Here is a 21,565-nt window from a genome sequence, read left to right as displayed (position 1 = left end):
GATAACGTATGAAACATTTAATATTTTATTTTACTAGATTAGATCAGCACTAAATCACCACAAAAACATTTTTTACATTTATTCTTAACGTTCTGTCAGTTGATCCTTAGGTACTTTTCAGAATGTTGACTTTTTATTGCTCTTATAATATAATATAATATAATATAATGGATACTTTTTCTTTTCTTGTCTATTTTTTATTTTCTTCTCTTCTCTTCTCTTTTCTTGCTCACTGATCTTTAGTCGGATATATCCAGTGTACGGCAGCATCACAGCGCCCTCTGATGGCGACAGTCGCTTAGCGCTCCAGCAGGAACTGATACAGCAGCGGCGCGTTTACGCTCTCGAGTCACTCCAGCGCTACCGACTGTCGGGATGTGACCCCGGAACAGGACTCCTCCTTATACACAACACAGCTCTCAAATACAACAAAAACGACAGAATCCTGGACCAGGAGAGGTAAGCCATAATAGCGGAGGTGTTTGAGTTGGATGTAAAAAATTACGCCCAAAAACGAAGGGCGAACTGAAGCGGTTTGGCTGTTTTCTGTTGCTAGCGAGCTAATGTGTGTGTGTGTGTGTATGTGAATGGGAATTGTGGGAACTTCATTCAGGGCTTTGTTACAGCCTCACTGTCCGGTTTGCCTATTAAAACACCTCCTGTATCTTTCGCACACTAACTTTTCTCTTTTAAACACCATAGTTGTAGATAAAAGAAAGTCTGTTTGACTGACATTCTTAATTTTAAAGATATATGAACGATTTGTGCGCGGGTTTTGCCACAGGAAGAGAGAATATGACTGGAGTGATTTCAGTCCGCGAACTGTCTGCTGTAGTTCAGTGTTAGACCGATAGGTAAAATCGAATTGCAATCTAATTTGCATATTAATGACGTCCTTTATTATCTATACACGTTGTACTGTTTACATTCATTTCCTTTAGCCCCGTTTCAGCACATGAATCTGCTGCTGTGAATGCACAGAAACGTTTGAATAATCAATGTGATTGCGGGTTTATGTCTTTGATTTAATTGTTTTTATCTGGGAAAAAAGTGCAAAACTTTTATGATGAGTTCTTGTGTTTGTTTTCATCTGTTTGCGTCTGATTTTTACAGGTTTGTTTAATTATCCTAGACTCATAGTTCAGAAAGAATCGCAGTCACTTGTACCATTTTATCATGTCTTAGTGGCAATGATAGTCTATTTTTAGTCTTTCCACACCCTAAACTCATTGTGAATACAGAATACATCTGTCAGCTGCAGTGTGGCTCACATTCGGCTATGAAACTGGCAGTCTGCCTGTAGTGGGCACTTGAACTACGCCAGGCTTCGAGAGCTGACGGGACAAGGCAGGGCCAGTTACTTGTGAACTTGGAAGTGAAACTGTTTTTCTTCAGTCTTCACATTCTCCTGAGGGATTCTAGCTCTTTGAATCCGAGAAAGATGTTTCCCCTCCTCTATGGTAAGGGGTGGGGGGCAGGTGCGGCTCATGGACCGCTCAACCTCTGCGTCCCGATCATCAGCTGCCTTTGAGCTACAAGCTTAGGCATGGACTCAGACCTCCTGCCAAGCCAAGCTTCAACACATTTTTTTGTTGTTGTTGGGGAGCCCAGCCCCCCTGGTGTCACTTGGCATCCCCCTACCCCCTCTCCGTTCTGTCCCGTCAGACACAACACAAGCTGGGTCTAATATGCCTTACAGGCCTGCTCCTACATTATCAAGGCCGGAATTCAGGCTTAAATCAGCCTCGTTGGCTGTAAATGTGGATTCTTTCTGTTGCAATTAGCAAAATCCCCTTTAATGCCTCACTTTCTTTGACTTTGAAGACAAAACATTTTGTTTTACCTATTAACAATCTCAGTCCTTTTTGGGAAATGTAATATTAATTTAAAAGAAAAATGTGTGTGTGAGTGAAAAAATTATATATATATATGAATTGAGTTATGAACTTCTACCTGGTTTAAATCTTCATTCCCAGACAAATTAGCCACACAACATGAAGACAGTCTGACGTTCTACCTTAAAATATAGCCTAGTGTTTGAGCCCAAGTTTTCCTAAATCGTATTATGGAGAGAATTGTCTTGTCATTTCACGTAGCTGTATATTTCCGACAGCCGGTGCAGCAGTGATCCCAAAGGGAGCTTTCCACTGCAGTGGATTTTGTATTGTGATTCATGACAAGCGCTCTGGTGCATAACAACAACCATCTTGTGAAACGCTAATACTAGGCCGATCTGAATACTCAGATGATGCATTGACAAAATAAGCTTTCAAAATCTTCAGCACGGTTTAAACCAGTTCACACATTGTCATAAAAAGTAAATTGTGATTTACTTAAAGTGATAGTTCACCCAAAAATGAAAATTCTGTCATTTACTAACCCTCATGTTGTTCCAAACCTGCATGAGTTTCTTTCTTCTGCTGAACACAAAAGAAGATATTTTGGAAAGTGTCGATAACCAGACAGTTGATGGGCACCATTGACTTCCATAGTGTTTGTTCTTCAGCAGGATTCATGCAGGTTTTGGAACAACTTGAGGGCGAGTAAATGATGACAGAATTTTCACTTCTTGGTGAACTATCCTTTTAAATGCGAATTGAAAAAAGGTTTAAAAATGTATTCTCTGTATGATTTTGTACAGTATATTCAGGGATTGCATTGCAGGGTCATGCATTGGTAATAAGTTATGACCTAGTTATTTGTCATCTGGCTGCCTCATCTCTATTGTTGTCAAATATAGTAGCTATTGTTTCCACAAAGTAAATGTGAACGGCTATCTGCTGGCAAACATGGCGCAAAAACAACTCAAGCAAGACTTATATTGGCAAACAAATTTAGTTACACCCTATTTTCTGCTAAAATCATTTCTAACTGTCTTTTATTTTATTTTTATTTTTTCAAAGTAGACTGGAAAGTTGTGGGAGAGAAAGATTAACAAAGTCAGGACAGGTCTGGTTTTAATTATAACCTGACTTACTGGATGCTGATTGGCCCGGTTGGTTTTTGGTCATGTAAATGGATTTCAGTTTAGGGTTGGTGAGCCATAAAACAGATCTTACTAGAACAGTGCCCTCTGCTGCTTCACAATTCTCTCAAACAAAACTGAAAAAATGTTGCTGGTCAGTATGACGTGTTCACTGACAGAAGTTAAATTAGTTTTGGGTTTGGCAGTTGGTCCCATCCAATAATTCTTCAAGCCAGCATTGCCTGTTTTCACTGGCAGGCAAAGGTTATGTAACATCTTAAGATCCATAGAAAAACCCACTTTGGCCTGGGATCTGTATACTATGGAAAACCATTAGTGCCAATTGTGTTTTAGATGGTGATTGGCTAACTGTTAACATTCTTGCTGCAAATACAGCAGTTTTTTGTATTATTATTTTTTCATTTAAGTCACGAGTTGAAACGGTTATGTTTTGAGTGCATTTTTTTTTTTTTTTTTTTTTTGATGAGCTGAATTAGTTTGGTCAACAGAAGGATTTTGATTGCTTTTGATTCATTACAAGGCTAAAAGTATATAGACCCCCAACCACCACACCGTCATTTCTAAACCATGTGCATTTCTAAAGTTGGTCCTCCCTATCTTTCACTGTTCTTGGAAGGCTTTCCATTAGATGTTGGAACACGGCTGCAGGGAATTGCTCCCATTTCAACACCAGCATCGATGTTTGACACTGCTTTTTGCATACTATACAGTAGGGACTTGTGCATTATCAGATATTTCATACTGACCTTATGCAAAAGATGTTTCTTGAGTTGAAGATGAATTTCTGATGCATGGTTTCTGTCACATGTGATGTTCAAACAATTGAGGAATCTTTCTCTGCAACTGTTTGTGAGGATTCAAATGGCTTGATGAGTCTATAAATAGAACTGCTATCTGGATTGTGGATCTCCTTCCTGAGCTTCTGCACCTTCCCTACATGGATAGTGGCAGGAGTCACTGATGAACATCCCGTTGCTTTGACTCCGTGACCTTGCACCAGTGAGATAACTCCCAGTGACCGTACCAAGACTAAAACACTTTGACTTTATCTGCTTTTCTCTATCTTGTAATTTGAATTAAGCCCCAATTAAACTGTGGGAAACCAAATGACACTGATTTGAGCCTCAGTGCAGTCTGGGTCATGACTGAACCAGAGGGGAGGTGTTCTATATTTAGCTGTCAGCCCAAAGGACCCATCGTCACATGATTTGACATCTTCCACTGTGAAATCAGACAAAGTCTAAAATGACATCTGGCGGCAATAAAACTGATTAGATTGATGTTTTCGCCTGGATTCTTTGTGAAAAAAGATTAGATTAAGGTAACATGCTGCCTGTCGCTTGATGAGGAGTGTGTGTGGAATCAGTGTTTTAGATGTTTTTTTATTTTTTTTATCAGTTATTCATATATTCATATTCATATATGCTAATTATATTTAATTATGTCTTCTAGGGATATCCTGTAGAATTTCCTACATGATTCCTATATTTATTCTCATCCAAATATGGGTTTGAGATTAATGTGATAAAATGCCAGTATTTTTATTTATTTATTATTTAATTATATTTTATGTTTATTAAATATTATTGGTATTATGAGTATAATTTTATTACTCTTGAGTTTGTCAAGAATATATATACACATATATAATTTATTATTCTAATATGATGCTGATGTTGCGTTAAATGATAAATAATTAATTTAAAAACAAAAGTTTATTAAAATGTAATACGAATATTAACAACAGACATATTTTACACTCTGAGTCAGGGAAATTAATTTAGGACACAGTTTTGGCTAAAGCACGTAAAATTATAGATTGCGGCTTCATTGTGAAAAGTTTATTTTTAAAGCAACTGGCAGAACGTTATAGGTCTGTAATATTGGTTATATGCCAGCTAAAAGTCATTTATACAGTCAGATTTCCAATGTTTTGCATTCATAACCTCTTCTTTTCCAAATTAGTTTTTCCTAAATGTACCATTTTATGTTTTTAAGTCATCCTGTGTTGTGTCACGGCTTGATTAACAAACGATTTTGATTTTCAATTTGTTTTTATTTTGTTTTCCCAGTTTTTACAGTCTGTCATCTACATATTTGATGAAATCTGAAGACTTGCTCGAACAAACCACCTTTTCCAGAGCTGAGGTTTGCTACAGATCTAAAGCCCTGAGAGATTATAGGGCATTTTTTCCGAGATTCTTACTTTGGAAGTCTTGGAAGGGTGAAGTAATGGTGCTGTTGCTCAGGCTTTTCTTGGGTGTTGAGCTGCAGTGAGTCTGCCTGCTGTCTGGCCTGTCTGTTTCCAGCAGGAAGGACAGTCATGATCAAAAGCGAGAGAGGGAGAGTGAACGGTCTCCCCCCTGAAGGTGTGCCTGGTGTCACAGAGCTGCCTCTCCGGTCCCACTCGTGTCTTTCATCTGCGAGCACTCCTCATCCCCCCACGGCTGCCAGCGAGACGCAGCAGAATAAAGTGCATGCTTTATTGAATATGAAGCCCTTTTGATGGCACGGCCCTTTGGTGACTGATGAGTCTGTGACTGTATAGAGGAAATGTAGATTAGTTATTTTGCCAGCATCACTATACCGTTTCTATACCATTTTCTGTCTTGATTGCTTTTCCCGGCTTACATTTAAGTGCCTTCAGAAATGTAAGCTGTTAACACGCCAGATTGGCCATGGAGAGGTACTGTCATTCCTAAAGTCAAGGCCAGACAAATGTATCTGTCGTGCAATGAAGGGTTGGAGCCAGCTTTGCAATGAAATATAGGCTAACCCCACATCAAACAAGCTGTCGACATGTATTAGAGGCTCTTTGTGCAGATAAGAGGGCGTGAGACATCACAGGCTCTGGATGTCGCCAAAGGATTCAATCTGACAGATTCACAAAACCCTAGAATATATTTGATGTCATTCATTTTGCTCTATAGAGTGCCACTCTGTTTGTTTTTTTCTTCTCCCACATGAAATTGGTGTGAGATGCATTATCGCATTGATTATGGATTAGATGGTATGACCACAGACTGTCTCTTTGTTTATTGTGTTGTGATGCTTTTTCTGGAAAATAACATTTGAGGCATCAGATCGTTTTGAAAATTCACTGTTGCGCTTAAGCATGTGGCTTTCTCAACTGTGATTGTTCCTTTTTATTTGCTCCTCAAGGTCCTTAAAATTGTTTCACACTGAGTGTAAGTTTGAAAATAGGTCATTAGGAAGTGAGCAAGACGAGGGAAAGCTGGGAGCACTGTTAGATCTATCATTAAATATGCACGAGGGCCATTTATGATGCTGTCAACCTGCTCCATGATCTGAAGTGTGTTCAGACTTCAGACACTGTCATTCTCCTTAATTAGAAGCTTTCTGCAAAGGTTATGATGGGTTTGATATTTAAGCCAGATATGTATGCCAGTTTGTACAGGTAGAAATGTTTTTTCTTCTCTACAACGTATTGTTCCGTTTAAATAAATGGAAACACTTTACAATAAGGTTTCATTGGTTAACATTAGTTAATGTATTAACTAACCTGAATAAACATTAGCAATACATGTTTTTACTGTTAAAATACAGCTGTTCATTGTTTGTTCATGTTAGTTCACAGTGCATAACTAATAATAACAAATACAACGTTTTGATTTTAATAATGTATTAGTAAATGTCAAAATTAACAAACAATAAATATTATAGAAGTGCAGTTCATTATTAGTTCATGTTAAATAGTGTAGTTAACTAATGAAACTTTAAGTGTTACCAAATAAATGTTATGGAAATGTTCATTGCAGTTCATTTTAGTTCAATTCACATTTTTTGGCCCTCATGCATTATATTTTTTGTATGAAACCCAAGCAGGAATATATTCAACTCACGAGTTCTGAAAATATATTTGAGGTATGAATAATTGAATACTCTCTTGCTCTGTGTGCGGTTGCTCAGCAGTGCGTCAGGAGCAGGGGGGATGAACCGAGAGGAAGCCCCTGGCAAGTCTCCTGAGGAGATGTACATCCAGCAGAAGGTGCGGGTGCTGCTCATGCTCAAGAAAATGGGATCAAATGTAAGTGTCAGACCAGTGAGAATAAGGCATCTTCTGATGTCCTTTAAAGACTGCATGAAATGGCATTCATTTTTAACATAATCAATGTGACATTTCTGAGGTGAAAAAATGTTCTGTGAGAAATAATTAGAGCAAGACATGATTGTATCTGTGAGCATTAAATCACATCATTAAGAAAAAAGTAATTGGTTAATATTATTTTTCCCCCAGCTGCACAATCTTGGTTACATTTTTTTGACTATTACAATAAAAAAATAAATTAAAAAAACCTGCTTTGATTAATAATGCAAAATAAGCTGATTATTGTTTGGATATTTATGTTTTCTTTAAAATATAGAAATCAGCCATTGTCTTGAATATGGTGACTGTTTCATTGTTCATTTAAACTGATTTAGCATATGACAGTTTAGTTGCATTTTAAAACCTCTAAGTAGTTCTTAACCAGACACTGGCATGGATTTTCATTGCCATATGTGAATCTGTTTTTTTTTGTCCCCACCCTTCCAGCTGACACCAAATGAGGAAGCATTTCTGCGGAATTATGCAGGAGTGGTGCATAGCCAGATGAGTCAGTTGCCACAGCACCCTATTGACCAGGGTAAGTCAACATTTACAGCCTTAACACCTCCACCCTTTACCACTAACATTCTTATTTACTAAGATAGCTTAGAAGAATTATTCTTTCCTTTCCTGATTTATTTCATCATTTGAAATGGTGTCGTTAAAATGTCATAAATACTAGGGTAAGGTGATTTAAGACAATGCATATATTAGATTTTTTCTATCTGTCTGTCTGTCTGTCTGTGTCTCTCTTTATATATATAAAATTGGCAAGATTTGTTTATATTGGGACAATGTGATGCTGTAGCTTGTTCCACAAGGGGGCGCTAGCACAACATAAATATTTAAAGTAGGCAGTTTGAACGCTACAAATGTTATTTTCCTGTGTTTTTAACTCTGATCAGTTTATCTTAAGTTCTTGAGCAAGTTAACTTCACTCCGTTATATGCTATAGTGAGAATGACACTGTAATGCTCAGTCTTACTAAGATGCATTAACTGAACACCTTGTCATAGAGTTCAAATGCTCTGTAAAATGTGATGTGTTTTTGACAGGGAAGAAATGTGAATGTTGTAAATAACATTACCATGTGGTGCATAAAAGTGTGGAGCACACATTTTGTTTTCATTAAATATGCATATAAGCCTGGTTGTAAAGTGCTCGTTTTGGAATGATCTTTATAAATAATGCAATAGCACAAGATTGATTGATATAGATGTGTATTGTACATCTGGGATTGGTCTTGCTCAAAATCCTTTTTAAGCAGATCTTTGTGTGCGTTTGCTCCAATGTTATGAAATCTTCCATCGTTGGTGAGTGATTTTAAGATGTGATGTGTTTTTAGAATAAAAAAATGGAAACGGCAGCCTTAAGATGAAAGCGATCTCTGTCTATCAAATGCAGTCTAATGAGGCAGAGATGAAAGGGACTTAATGAACAACACGCAATGAAGAACAATAACCTTTGTTTAATGCACAGACAAGGGCCATCAGGAATATGTTAGGGGAGCTGCTCCAAGATCAGTCCGTTTCCATTAAGAGAAACTGACATCTCATTCTCTGGCGTAAGATCTGTGTGAACCCTTAAATAAAGCATGTGCTAAAAATGCTAGAGGTCTGCTGAGGTCAAATGGAATGTGTTTAGTAGTAGTAATAATCACTTAATTTAGTTAAAAGAAAATGGATAATGTAGGATCACAACGCAGCTATATGAGGATTTGGCTAATAGACCTTATTCACAGCAGCGCCGTCTTTGATTTTTAACGGGAATGAAAGTGAGGCTGTGAGGGATGGACATACATCTCTGCAGTGGGTTGTACTGTTATTTAATGTGAAATTTCAGTAGACCAACAACTCTGGACAACAGGAGCTGTGGAACATTATAAGTGATCTAGGAGCTTTGTACAGTGGATGATATTGAAAACACGATGAGTCTATCCCTCACAGCCTCGCTTTCATACCTTTCCCGGCGCTGCTCTGAATGATGACTATGAAGTATTGGTGCATATAGATGGCACTTTAGCTCAACACACTCTCGCACTGATGCTTTCTCTTTCACATCAGGCAAAATAGTGCCGCATCTCAGGGGACTATACCACAGTTGGATGAATTATTTATGTTTCCAGCTGTCTCAGAGGAGCCTGTGTTTGCGTCCAACACCTTGGAAAATGAGCCACCCAGTGACTAGTATAGCTTTGCAGATATGGCTTAATTTGCTTCTGATAATGCTTACAAAAAATAAATGCTATATGTCTTTATATTTACAAGTATGACTCATCTGTAAATTAAAGGGCTGCTGTGTGTATGTTAATAAGAACCGTATAAGGATGGGAGTTCATCTGTGATGGGCAGAGTAGCACGTTTGTGTGCAGACGAACACATGCTGAATAGACTCGGACCACTGATGCTGACCATTTCATTTTCTCAATGGCTATTGTTCTCACATGTGAATAAACACTTCTGTGGTGAATGTTTTTTTCTTTCTCTTTCTCTCTTTTTGTTTTTGGCATGATCGTGCTATTCTGAATGCTGTCAATTTCGATCTCAGCTGGACAGGTTTGATTGATTATCTGACCATGAAGGTGGGATCCACACCATATATAACATAAATACTTGTGGATAGGCTCCCAGAACTACTACCCAGAACACCTTAGCAACAGCCAAGCATTGCAACAGTGAGTTTTGCACTCCGATCTTCTTCAGTTGTGTACAAACCTGGTATGTTTACTCCTTCAGATGCTCCAAACCTGTTACTTTCCCTGTTTACTATTCTACGGATTAAACAAATTTGCATTTGGGACCATCTAATTGGCTAATTACCATAGACGCATATGAAAATTTTTGTAATGCAACTAATCTCATCTAAGGGCTTGAAGTTTAGAGGATGAAACTGGATGGTGGTGTCTGGGGGAGGATGATGGGCGTAGGAGAACTTTGATGGTTCATGCAGCTCAAAGCTTTATACCATGCCAAGCAGAATCATTATCAAGGCCTGAAGAAATAGATGCAGCTAAGATAAAATGATCAGGCAACTCTTTATTTATGCAATAATTAGGCGAATATGTGCATTTGGTGTCCTGTTCATACAATATTTTATTTTTATAAACAATTATAAAATGTAAATTAGATGAGAGGTAGCTTGATAATTTTGATCCAAAAGAAGCACGAGTGGCAGGCCTGTCTCTGATTCATCTTCATCATTGGCTGAAAGCCGACAATGAGGCTGCGAGAGAGCCTGCCGCCCCTTTTGTGGATGCCTTGGGAACTGAACAACAAAGTGAGTACAGTAGACAGTTTCCATGGCGATGGAATTGAGTGTCGAGCGGAGTGGACAAGGGCTTCGTGGTGTTGTGTGGATGAGGGAGTGGAACAGGCCTCATTAGGGGATCTTCAGTCAAGCCGGATTGTTAATTACAGACGGACGGTGTGAGAACATTACACTCACTCATTTGGTCGTGTCTGTGTGGCAAAGCGTTTGAAAGGAAGCTGCTCTTTTACGTCCTCCTTTACAAGCTTTTATTGTCTTTGTTGTGAAAGTGCCTGTCCTTTTAAAGAAGAGTTCAAAGCTATGCATTAGTTAGTTGTGTATTATCCATCTTTTAGACTGACACAGCCGAGTCAACAGTCTTTTTTGTCTTGTGTCTGCTGGTATAATCCTCAGACAGTATAATCCCAGACTGCACTGCATCAGTGGACTGATGCGAAAGAGTGCTCTTAAGACCCTTTATCACTAAACCAATGAGTCATTGCCCAAAACACACAGAAAACATAATTTTCTCATAGTGTGTGCAAACTACAAGCCATTTTTTATTTTATATATTTGATGATGGTTTGAACTAATTACTTTTAGTTTACCTTTTATATAAAGGTTTACATGGATCATTTCCCCTCAGGCTCTGGTATTTTAAGCCTAGACAACCTGTCCATTTTTGTTCATTGTAACTACAGTCGTTTGCCAGCTGTGAAACAGTGTTTTTAGGTGGTCCACTAGCACAGCATAATAATGCAGTAGATGTTATTAAACAGCCCTGTCGCCGTCCTGCTGTTCACATCATTATCCTCTTCTGCTGTAGCAGATTGTGACCCGTTTCTAATTGCAGTAGTAATAGTCTAAATGTCTATTTTCCCCGATAAGCAAATTAATGAGCCACAGAGCCTGCTTTAAAGAAATGACACTGGAATGTGGAAAGGAGAAAGTAACATTGAGTGTCTATTATAATATTGTATAAATTTTTATTATATTTATTTATTAATTATTAAATACAGTATTCAATTTTACATATATTTACACACATACACTATACACTCACCTAAATGATTATTAGGAACACCATACTAATACTGTGTTTGACCCCCTTTCGCCTTCAGAACTGCCTTAATTCTACGTGGCATTGATTCAACAATGTTGATTCAACAATGTTTTTTCAATTAAAAAACTACCTCTAACACAACTTTTGAACGTAAAAATTAATGGGGAACTTATTGAACAAGTACCTGAAGTGAAGTACCTCGGAATAATTTTGGGCTATCAGTTGAACTTTAAAAGTCATATTAAGAAAATCTGTAAAACCATTATGGCCAACTTGAGCTGTTTTATGATGATAAGAAACTGCTTGACTCTTGACTGTGCTTTTATTTTTTTAATTCTATGATTTTAACACGCATATCTTATGGCTTAACCACATGGTCTCAAGCTCATCAGTCATCAATCAAAACCATAGAGTGTCTTTACAACCGTGCCTTGAAAGTTTTGGACAAGAAGAGAATAAGGTACCATCACTGCCAAATTCAAAGCAAATATAAGATTTTAAGTTTTTCTAATTTTATTTCCTTGCATCTGGTTAAACTGGTCTTCAAATGCTTGAATGACGCTGCTCCACCACCGCTTTGCAAAACAATAACAAGACAGCAAAGTACTAGATTAATCACCCGTTCAGTGTCAAAAGGCAACTGTAGGATCCCTTTTCGAAGAACATCATTTGCCCAGGCTGCTTTTTCAGTTAAAGGGGCAAAATTATGGAATTCTTTGCCAGACCATTTGAAATGTATCCCAACACTAGCCTCCTTCAAAAAAATACAAAATCGTGGTTAATTCAGGAACAATATTGCTCTCATACTTAGTATTTATACTTTGCTATCTCTGTATATTTCCTGTCCTTTTTTATTTAATTTCTTTTTTCTTTTTTTTATTATTGTAATTTTCTTCTCATCCTTTTAATAATGTTAAACTGTATTTTTTATCAAAAAGCCCTACTAGGGACAAGTGTCGTGAATTAGCTTTAGCTAAAAACACTATGATACATACATCAGATGACTGTTAAAGTTGATCTATGTTATTTGTGTCTGTCCCTATCTAAATAAACTATTAAAAAAAACAAAAAAACAAGGTGCTGAAATCCAAGGCATGAAGCTCCCGTTCCACCACATCCCAAAGATGCTCTATTGGGTTGAGATCTGGTGACTGTGGGGGCCATTTTAGTACAGTGAACTCATTGTCATGTTCAAGAAACCAATTTGAAATGATTCGAGCTTTGTGACATGGTGCATTATCCTGCTGGAAGTAGCCATCAGAGGATGGGTACATGGTGGCCATAAAGGGATGGACATGGTCAGAAACAATGCTCAGGTAGGCCGTGGCATTTAAACGATGCCCAATTGGCACTAAGGGGCCTAAAGTGTGCCAAGAAAACATCCCCCAAACCATTACACCATCACCACCAGCCTGCACAGTGGTAACAAGGCATGATGGATCCATGTTCTCATTCTATTTACGCCAAATTCTGACTCTACCATCTGAATGTCTCAACAGAAATCGAGACTCATCAGACCAGGCAGCATTTTTCCAGTCTTCAACTGTCCAATTTTGGTGAGCTCTTGAAAATTGTAGCCTCTTTTTCCTATTTGTAGTGGAGAGAAGTGGTACCCGGTGGGGTCTTCTGCTGTTGTAGCCCATCCGCCTCAAGGTTGTGCGTGTTGTGGCTTCACAAATGCTTTGCTGCATACCTCGGTTGTAACGAGTGGTTATTTCAGTCAAAGTTGCTCTTCTATCAGCTTGAATCAGTCGGCCCATTCTCCTCGGACCTCTGGCATCAACAAGGCATTTTCGCCCACAGGACTGCCGCATACTGGATGTTTTCCCTTTTCACACCATTCTTTGTAAACCCTAGAAATGGTTGTGCGGGAAAATCCCAGTGACTGAGCAGATTGTGAAATACTCAGACCGGGGCCTGTCTGGCACCAACAACCATGCCACGCTCAAAATTGCTTAAATCACCTTTCTTTACCATTCTGACATTCAGTTTGGAGTTCAGGAGATTGTCTTGACCAGGACCACACCCCTAAATGCATTGAAGCAACTGCCATGTGATTGGTTGATTAGATAATTGCATTAATGAGAAATTGAACGGGTGTTCCTAATAATCCTTTAGGTGAGTGTATATAGGTGTCTGTGCATACATATATATGCTCTTTTATTTATTTATTATATATATATATATATATATATATATATATATATATATATAAAATAGTAAGATCCAGCCTCGAACTAAGTTAACATACGGAAACACTAATACTTAGTCAAATGGATAATCAGTTGATGTCATTTTATACAGGCTCTGATTCATGGTTAACAGTACAGATAACTTTCGCAACATCCGAACATTACGTTCTGTTGCTTTGTTGGCCTTCATGACCTTAGACACAGTTGTCTGTCTTGTCTCATACAGCTATCATGAGAAGAGCAGAATAAAGTTAAAGCTCACAATTCTCTTTCTACAAAATAAAAATCTTAATTTATTTGATTGCATGAGCTAATTAATTACAAAACAAGTACATATTTATTCTCTGGAAGCAGTGCTAAATAAGTAAACACTGTTACTGCATTCCTGACATAGGTCAGACACTCAGTCACCTCTACAGACATTGTCTGTACCAGAAATACCAGCATAGATGCACTGGTTAAAAACAACAACTATGATTTCCAATTGGTTATATAATACTATTTGTGTGTGTGTGTGTGTGTGTGTGTGTGTGTGTGTGTGTGTGTGTGTGTGTGTGTGTGTGTGTGTGTGTGTGTGTGTGTGTGTGTGTGTGTGTGTGTGTGTGTGTGTGTGTGTGTGTGTGTGTGTGTGTGTGTGTGTGTGTGTGTGTGTGTGTGTGTGTGCGTGTGCGCGCTAAAGCTAATTTGACAGCTAGATCTCTAGCATGGAAATGAAACTTTAGAGGGATATCTGGGACCGTTAGTCAACTTTTGCCTACTTTTGAGTTTTTGTAGACGTAGAAGTGTCTTGCGTGATCCACACAGAATGGTGTGGGGGTGTATGTGTGGTTGTGTGTCAGTCCCACAAACTCACTGCTGGCCATGTTTAAGCACATTTCCTAATGGCCAGTAATGCCTGCTTTCGCAGCTCCTCAGCGGTGATCTGAATGCCATCATCTTTGAATCAGAGTGCCCTATCTGGTGTCATCATTATATTGGTATTATATGATTCATAGGTGACAAACTTACTATAGCTGTTAAACAGGGAAGATTTAGAAAATAACCTCTAATCATATGGTGACTTGATTTAAATGTCCACAGTTTGTCAGTGTTTAATCCCATTGTAGAAATAGTTTGTTGTTGTTTCATATTTAGTGTATTTTGTTTTTTCCTCAGTAATTGTTAGGTATAGATCATTTATAGTTTTTTACTTTGTAGTTATTTCAGTTTTTGTGTTTTTATTTTACATTGAGAGGCAACCCACACCATAAAACAGCTTTTATTATTATCTATTAACTGTGATTTGTATTATTTTTTTATTTTATTATTTATTTTATTTTATTTTATTTTTAATTGTGGGAAAACTTACTGATTGCATCAAGTTCATAAAATTAGGGCTTGTTCGTCTAATGAAGCTGATCCTATCAGAGATTTCACCTTCACAATTAATATTCAGTATCATAGACCACAGGTGTTTTGTGATTAGGGGGAGTGTAATCCTCCAGGATTGTGGTTCGAGGTTAAACTGGGCAGTATTGGAGAGAGGCAGTGATACGGGGTTGTGATGCTGTTTGTTCATAGGTGTTTGCCGCCTGCCGGATTGTGATGCAATCCGAGCTGTTGCTAGGCGACGCCTCAATAGGCTTCTGACGTCTGCGGCGCGTTGGCTTGTGATCCTGACACAGCGTGTGTCGCAGGGAGTGGCGCAATCATAACGAAGGCAGCCGGAAGATGGAGAAGGACATTTTCCTCCACTGTCTCTCCTTCCTCCTTCCGCTTAAACGCACATTCAGTTTAACTGTGAGGATATTGAGAGCAGCCTGTCAGTTGTTATAAAGCTTCGTCCTTGATCATGATCAGGCCGTTACGCAAGCATTATGCAACTTTGAAGATGATACAGGATCAAAGAAATGCTGTTGATGGTTAACTCTCAATACTCAGCATCAGTCTCATTTTCATCATCACCGTTTTGATTTTATATGATGCAAACATAATTTGCATCATGTTTACTGTCTGTGGAGTCTTTACACTTTTTTTGAGGTGATGTGTCATGTGAATGTTAAATTTTCTCTCCTATTCCAGCTTATAATGCGGAGACGTTTCCCTGAAAAGTATAAACATTAATTCTGTGACTATCATAAAACATTGCTCTTTTTATATTAAGAGTATTTGTTTTATTCTGCTGTAAGCTAAAGCGTCGGAAAGACTGAAATTAGACCCGTTTTCAGTAGAATTAGACGACATACAACCCGTGAACAGGGTGTGAAGCTTTAGTGTTTTCAGTAAGGTGCTAACACTCGTCTGAAGCTGTCTGGATCAAATTCACTGTCTCTCTGTGTGCTAATGTTCCTAATTTGTTTTAATCAGAAAGATAAAAAGTCATTTTTCTTACCCTCCCTGCTTAATAAGACTGTTTTAAAGAGTATCTTCAATTGAGTGTTAAAGTTATAGGCAAATAACCACATAAAACAGACTTAATGCCTAGTTTTCAGTGCAAGACTCTTTTTTGTATAGTTAAAGGGATAGTTCACCCAAAAATGAAAATTCTGTCAGTATTTACTCACCCTCATGTTGTTCCAACCCCGCAAGACCTTCGTTCATATTCGGAACACGAATTAAGGTATTTCTGATAAAATCTGAGAGCTGGATCACTCCTCCATAGGCTTCTTAAGGGATTGACGCTTGTTCCCCGATAAGTTATTAAAGACATCGTTAAAATAGTCCAAGTGACTACAGTGGCTCAATCCTAAGTTTATCAAGCGGCGAGAATACTTTTTGTGCGCAAGAAACCCCAAAAATAACGACTTTATTTCAAATTTTCATTTCCTTCTCTGTGTGCCTCGAGTCAGTTCACTAGATTAACAGCGTAAGCTTCTGTTGTTGTACGTCACACGCATCACCCACATGACCAGCGTCGGCCAATAGTGAGCCTACGTGTGACGTAGCTCTACACAATCACACTACGTTAACTGACTCGAGGCACACAGAGAAGGAAATGAATAGTTGAAATAAAGTCGTTATTTTTGTTTGTTTTTGCGCACAAAAAGTATTCTCGTCGCTTGATAAACTTAGGATTGAGCCACTGTAGTCACTATTTTGGACTATTTTAACAATGTCTTTAATAACTTTTCGGGGAACAAGTGTCAATCCCTTAAGAAGCCTATGGAGGAGTGATCCAGCTCTCAGATTTCATCAAAATATCATAATTCATGCTCCGAAGATGAACGAAGGTCTGGCAGGGTTGGAACAACATGAGGTAAATACTGACAGAATTTTCATTTTTGGGTGAACTATCCCTTTAAGTTTGATAAAATATCCTAAATATTGCCTAGGAAATTCAAAGTAAAGAACATCACCATAATACATAGACCTTTAGTAAGGTAAAATGGCACCTTTGATGTTGAATGTGTTGAGAAGAAGTCCGGGTCATTTTACATTGAGGCAGTGGAGTCTGATTTGTAGGCTAGAGTACATGAAAGGCAGAGGAAATTAACATGCCGACGTTCTGCTTTCTGCTTATTAAGCTTCAGCTAGGTCAGTCAAAACAGTTTACAATAAAAAAAGGTCCATAACTGGGTTGCAAAACATATGATATTGGGCTACATCAGCCCTTCCTGTGCCGCAAACTGCCTTTGACCTTCAGACGACCGTCCTGACCTAAAATAATCTGGACAGAGCTCACGTTTTGCTGTTTATTTACTACTGTTTACACATTTGTGGTATTGTTATTAATCCGTGTTCATCTAGGGACAGCTGGACCTACAAATCCTGTTTGCAGGGGTTTTGTTTTCCATCCCCGGGCAGGATCGTTAATTCAGGATTGGAATTGATTCGTGCCTTCCCTTGATAAGACTTGGCCCGAACCTGACTGAAATCACAAACGCTTTCGTTGCTTCTTTAAAAGCCGTACAGACTTCCTGCCTTCCGCCGGTGACATTTTTATCTCTTTAAAGGACGTCTCTTGCAGTGTTTGTTTTGGCTCACACATGGGTCTCTCGCATTTCAGATATGGACAGTAGTAGATTTGATTTATAGAGGCTTTTAGTCGCATTTCTTATCCGTGCGGCACAGAAAATACTAAGCAGTGATTGGTAATGTGGGTGTCGTGTGTCTCATGCCGGATGCTGCATAAACAGATGCTGATTTGACCCTGACGTTAAGCTGTGGATGTGTACACAAACTGAGGTCTATATGTATCTGCTCTGTGTTCATAATACAAATGAATGCGATCTACTTTGACTCTTATGAATGGGATCATTATGATATACTGTGAAAAACCATCCCTACAGTTCCCCAGGGCAGAGATCAGGGCATCTGGAGTATGAATGTTTGAATTATTGATTTGAGGTCAGTGGGGTCAGTGCTGTTAAAAGAAGGCTTATCTTTTCAGATTTCAGACTTTAGATACCGTGGCACTGTTTGAAATAACACTAACTTTCTGTATGTACTGAATATATGGCCCACACTGCATTGACCAACAAAGCATACTGGGTACGGTTTTCCAAAATACATTTACATTTATGCATTTAGTAGATGCATTTATCGTATTCAAGATATACATTTTCACCCGTTCATGCGTTCACTGGGACTTGAACCCATGCTTAAATGCACATTTTTCTCATTTTATTAGAATTATTTTCATTAAAAGATTTTTACTTTGGGTAAAATACTTACAAAAAGCAGATTTAAGAGATGTGGAACTTGTAGAATTCAGTACACAACAGTTGTGCTACACTGTACTGTTCTACATGTTTACCGTTGCATATTTTGTGCATGTTTTATTAACTATTTAAACAAATAGTATGCAGTATTCAGTGTAAACTGCACAGCCCTAGATTTATTTTGGAATGTTTGTAAGGCAGACAATTGTAAGACATTGTCTGAGTTTAATTACACGCCACAGTCTGTTTGCTCTTCAGCCATTATAAACATTTTAATAATGTTTGCTGCCATTGGACGAGCTCACGTAATTTGCTCCTTTGTGAAGATTACATTTCCCTTGCCTAATAAAGCTGTTAGGATAATAGCCTGGAGAGTGGCTGCATACAGTGCTATGTGCAAATAGTTTTAAAATAAGTATTCAGTCTTATAGAATTATTTCTTAATATAGTTATTTTAATTCTGTAAATCTGTAATATTTAGGCTATATAATTACTTAAAATATTAATAATATTATTTATAAAAATATATATGAATGATTGATATACTGTATTTTTTTGCAAATAATCTGTGAATGTGGAATAATAACCGGCCAGTTGAACCCGGTAATCGTCTGATGCAGATCCTATCATTGGTTTTGATTGTTTTGTCCTTTTCCCAGGAGCTGAGGACGTGGTGATGGCCTTCTCAAGATCAGAGACTGAAGACAGGAGACAGTGACCTCTCGCCATGCCGAGTCACTAGAGATGTACACAACACAACACTGTTGACTGATGGAGAGGGCGGAGCCTGAGACGGGAGAGGGCCGGGGCTCTTCTGCATGCCAGTTGCCCCACTTCCCTTCTCTTCCCCATTCCCCTCCTCTTCCTCACACTAACTGTTACACTATCGGGCCCTGCGGCCGCACTACCTGGTGACTTACAGCAAACCAGTCAGAAAGAGTCCTGGCGGGTAAATATTTGATTTGGGGTTTTTAAGTTGTTGTTTTTTTCTTTTTGCATCATGTTTCCGTAAAACTGGCGTTTTATATTTGTTCCCATGAGAGACTTAATGGACCAAGATCTTCATTTGTCTGGTCAAACTACGAAAAAATATAAATCGCCTAATGGGTTGTTATTACTGACAATTTTTTTTTTGTGTATGTAGTTTCTCGTTTTACTGTCTACAAGATCATGCAGGTAGATTTTCTTTGTTTGTTTACTTTATTATTTTCAGGTTTTTTAATTTGGTTGTTGTTCACATCATAATTTCATCCAAATAACATTCATGTTGTTGTGGAGGATACCGAGGCCCATACACAAGCACACACTCGCAGAACGATGTACACAAATTACCTAATGTTTCATTATCTGTTTTTTCGATGTTTGGATTAATGTGAAATTTCATAGATTTTTGTACAGAACGTGAGAAAAAAATAGAAAAGTGACCGAGTTGTGCCAACTGTGTTTTTATGTAAAATATTTCTAAAGGTATCTAATGAATGTCTTAGGTCCTTATTTATTTTTTCAATGTCTTAAAATGTAAACAGACACAAACCCTTTTAAACTTCAATCCTGATTTGTAACCACATGTTTTTAATACGAATGAAACCATAATAACCACAAATTTACATGTCAAATGGAAATCTCAGCCTTAAGCGTCGTAACAGGATGTGCCGTTCTCGGACACGAATATACGGCACTGTATATTTGACTGTGATTCAGTGGTGCTAGGAAACGCGTTTTTAGTTATTCTTATTGAAGACGAAGATGAATATGAGCTTGTTTTAATTCCGAGGACGCTAAACGTCCCACGATACCTTAATAATTGAAAACCTAACTTTTTCAATTTGATTTTGTGTTTTGGCCTCTGACCTTATTGGTAACATTAATTCATGTTCGGTATTTAATGCGTATTCATGTTTTGTTAACTTGCTTAACATAATTATTGTATCCTAGTGTTTTGAAATGACGCATGCCTGCATTGTGATCTACAGTGTATGTGTTCAAGTAGCTCTGTAATGGTCACGAGAGCCTCAATGTACACCTCTTTTTAATCTGTGGATGTAAGTCCTTTTATGGAAATGGCTTTTATAGTTCTCGCTAATATCAGCAATAAGTATTTGAATGTGTTCAGTCATCAAGGCTACTTATCCACGTGACAGACGCATTATTTCACCAATGACAGGAACGTGCATCTGATTGCTTTTAACTGTAAATCCTTGTTTTGTCTATGCATTGTTTCTTAACATCAGAATCATTCAAATCGTGTCTTACATGCGTTTCAGGTTGGGTTCGTTGCCTTTCAGCTTTGCAACCATATGAATGTCACTCTGGATTCTTGTTTAATTCATTGACTTCATTGCATGTTGTCCCTACTCGCATGAGCTGTTAAACTATTTAATGTGAATTGCTTTTTTAAATTGTTTTAAAATTCAATTGAATGGTTTTTTTTTTTTTTTTTTTTTTTTTTTTTTTGCCGTATGGCCATCGACCTCGTCCCTTGACTTAAATGCGTCCAAAATCTATACCAACTGAACCATTAAAGGAGTTGAAAACTGCCTGTTGTATTGAAAGTTTTTGTTTCCAGTGGCATGTATTCTCAAATCAAATATGTAAGACTGTTGTGTGTTTCGACCCTTCTGTCTGTGAGATAAGAACTAAGCTGGAGGGAAATCTCATAATAAGGGCATATTTTGCTCCACTTTATGGAAGTCTTTGGAATCTGCTCTGGGATCTGATAAGATACCAGTACAGGAAAAACATAAGCAAGGACACAACAGATTATGGATGAGCAATTTTTTTTAAATGTAAATACACATGCAGATAGTTATGCTATTTGATAAGTGATACATTTCTTTAAAACAAACTCTAATAAAACTCAAATTTGATCTGTTTAATTAATCTGTAGTGCATAAATAATATTTAGTATTGCAATATTTATCAATGTATTGCATGTTTTATTATTTGACAGGAGCAATGACTTGCTGTTAAATTAAAATGAAATTAAAAAAAGATTATTTCAGTTTGGTACTCGCTTTTCAATAATTAAATGGTTAATCAGGTTTTCATCAATCATTTGATTCATTTATTTAAAATGGGCATATTATATTTCCTATATATGGAACTGAAACTCTAGCCAATATAGTGTTGGAGATTTCAAGCCTATATGCACTCCTAGTGGCCAAGCTTCACTGCTTCACACCGAGTGTGAAGGTTGAATTAGCAGAGCAGTAGAGCAGCTGTACATAAAATATTGCAATCCACACAACATAATAGGAGACATATCAGAGTTGATAACAGGACAAATTGTTGGCACGTGTCTCATCTGTGACCAGGACAGCAGGTCTTTGT

General features: G+C 37.8%; 1 protein-coding gene across 2 annotated transcripts; it reads left to right on the top strand.

The window, feature by feature from the left end:
- The first annotated feature begins 294 nt into the window (after positions 1-294).
- ctnnbip1 (catenin, beta interacting protein 1) lies at positions 295-20,772 on the top strand. 2 transcript variants are annotated; one of them, XM_077218083.1, is made up of 4 exons: positions 295-459; positions 6,917-7,034; positions 7,542-7,632; positions 18,895-20,772. In XM_077218083.1, the coding sequence occupies exons 2-4, from the start codon at positions 6,939-6,941 to the stop codon at positions 18,951-18,953; spliced, it is 246 nt and encodes an 81-aa protein (XP_077074198.1). In that variant the 5' UTR covers positions 295-459; positions 6,917-6,938; the 3' UTR covers positions 18,954-20,772. The 2 variants fall into 2 exon arrangements, with proteins under 2 accessions (XP_077074198.1, XP_077074197.1); XM_077218082.1 differs by having other exon boundaries at positions 366-459; positions 6,920-7,034; positions 18,895-19,085.
- Positions 20,773-21,565: the final 793 nt, after the last annotated feature.

This window comes from Siphateles boraxobius, unplaced genomic scaffold (genome assembly GCF_051911475.1).
Source record: "Siphateles boraxobius isolate OS27281-9 unplaced genomic scaffold, OSU_SipBor_1 77, whole genome shotgun sequence".
Taxonomy (NCBI): domain Eukaryota; kingdom Metazoa; phylum Chordata; class Actinopteri; order Cypriniformes; family Leuciscidae; genus Siphateles; species Siphateles boraxobius.
The sequence above is the reverse complement of the archived record's forward strand: the minus strand, read 5'-3'. Positions and strand labels throughout refer to the sequence as shown.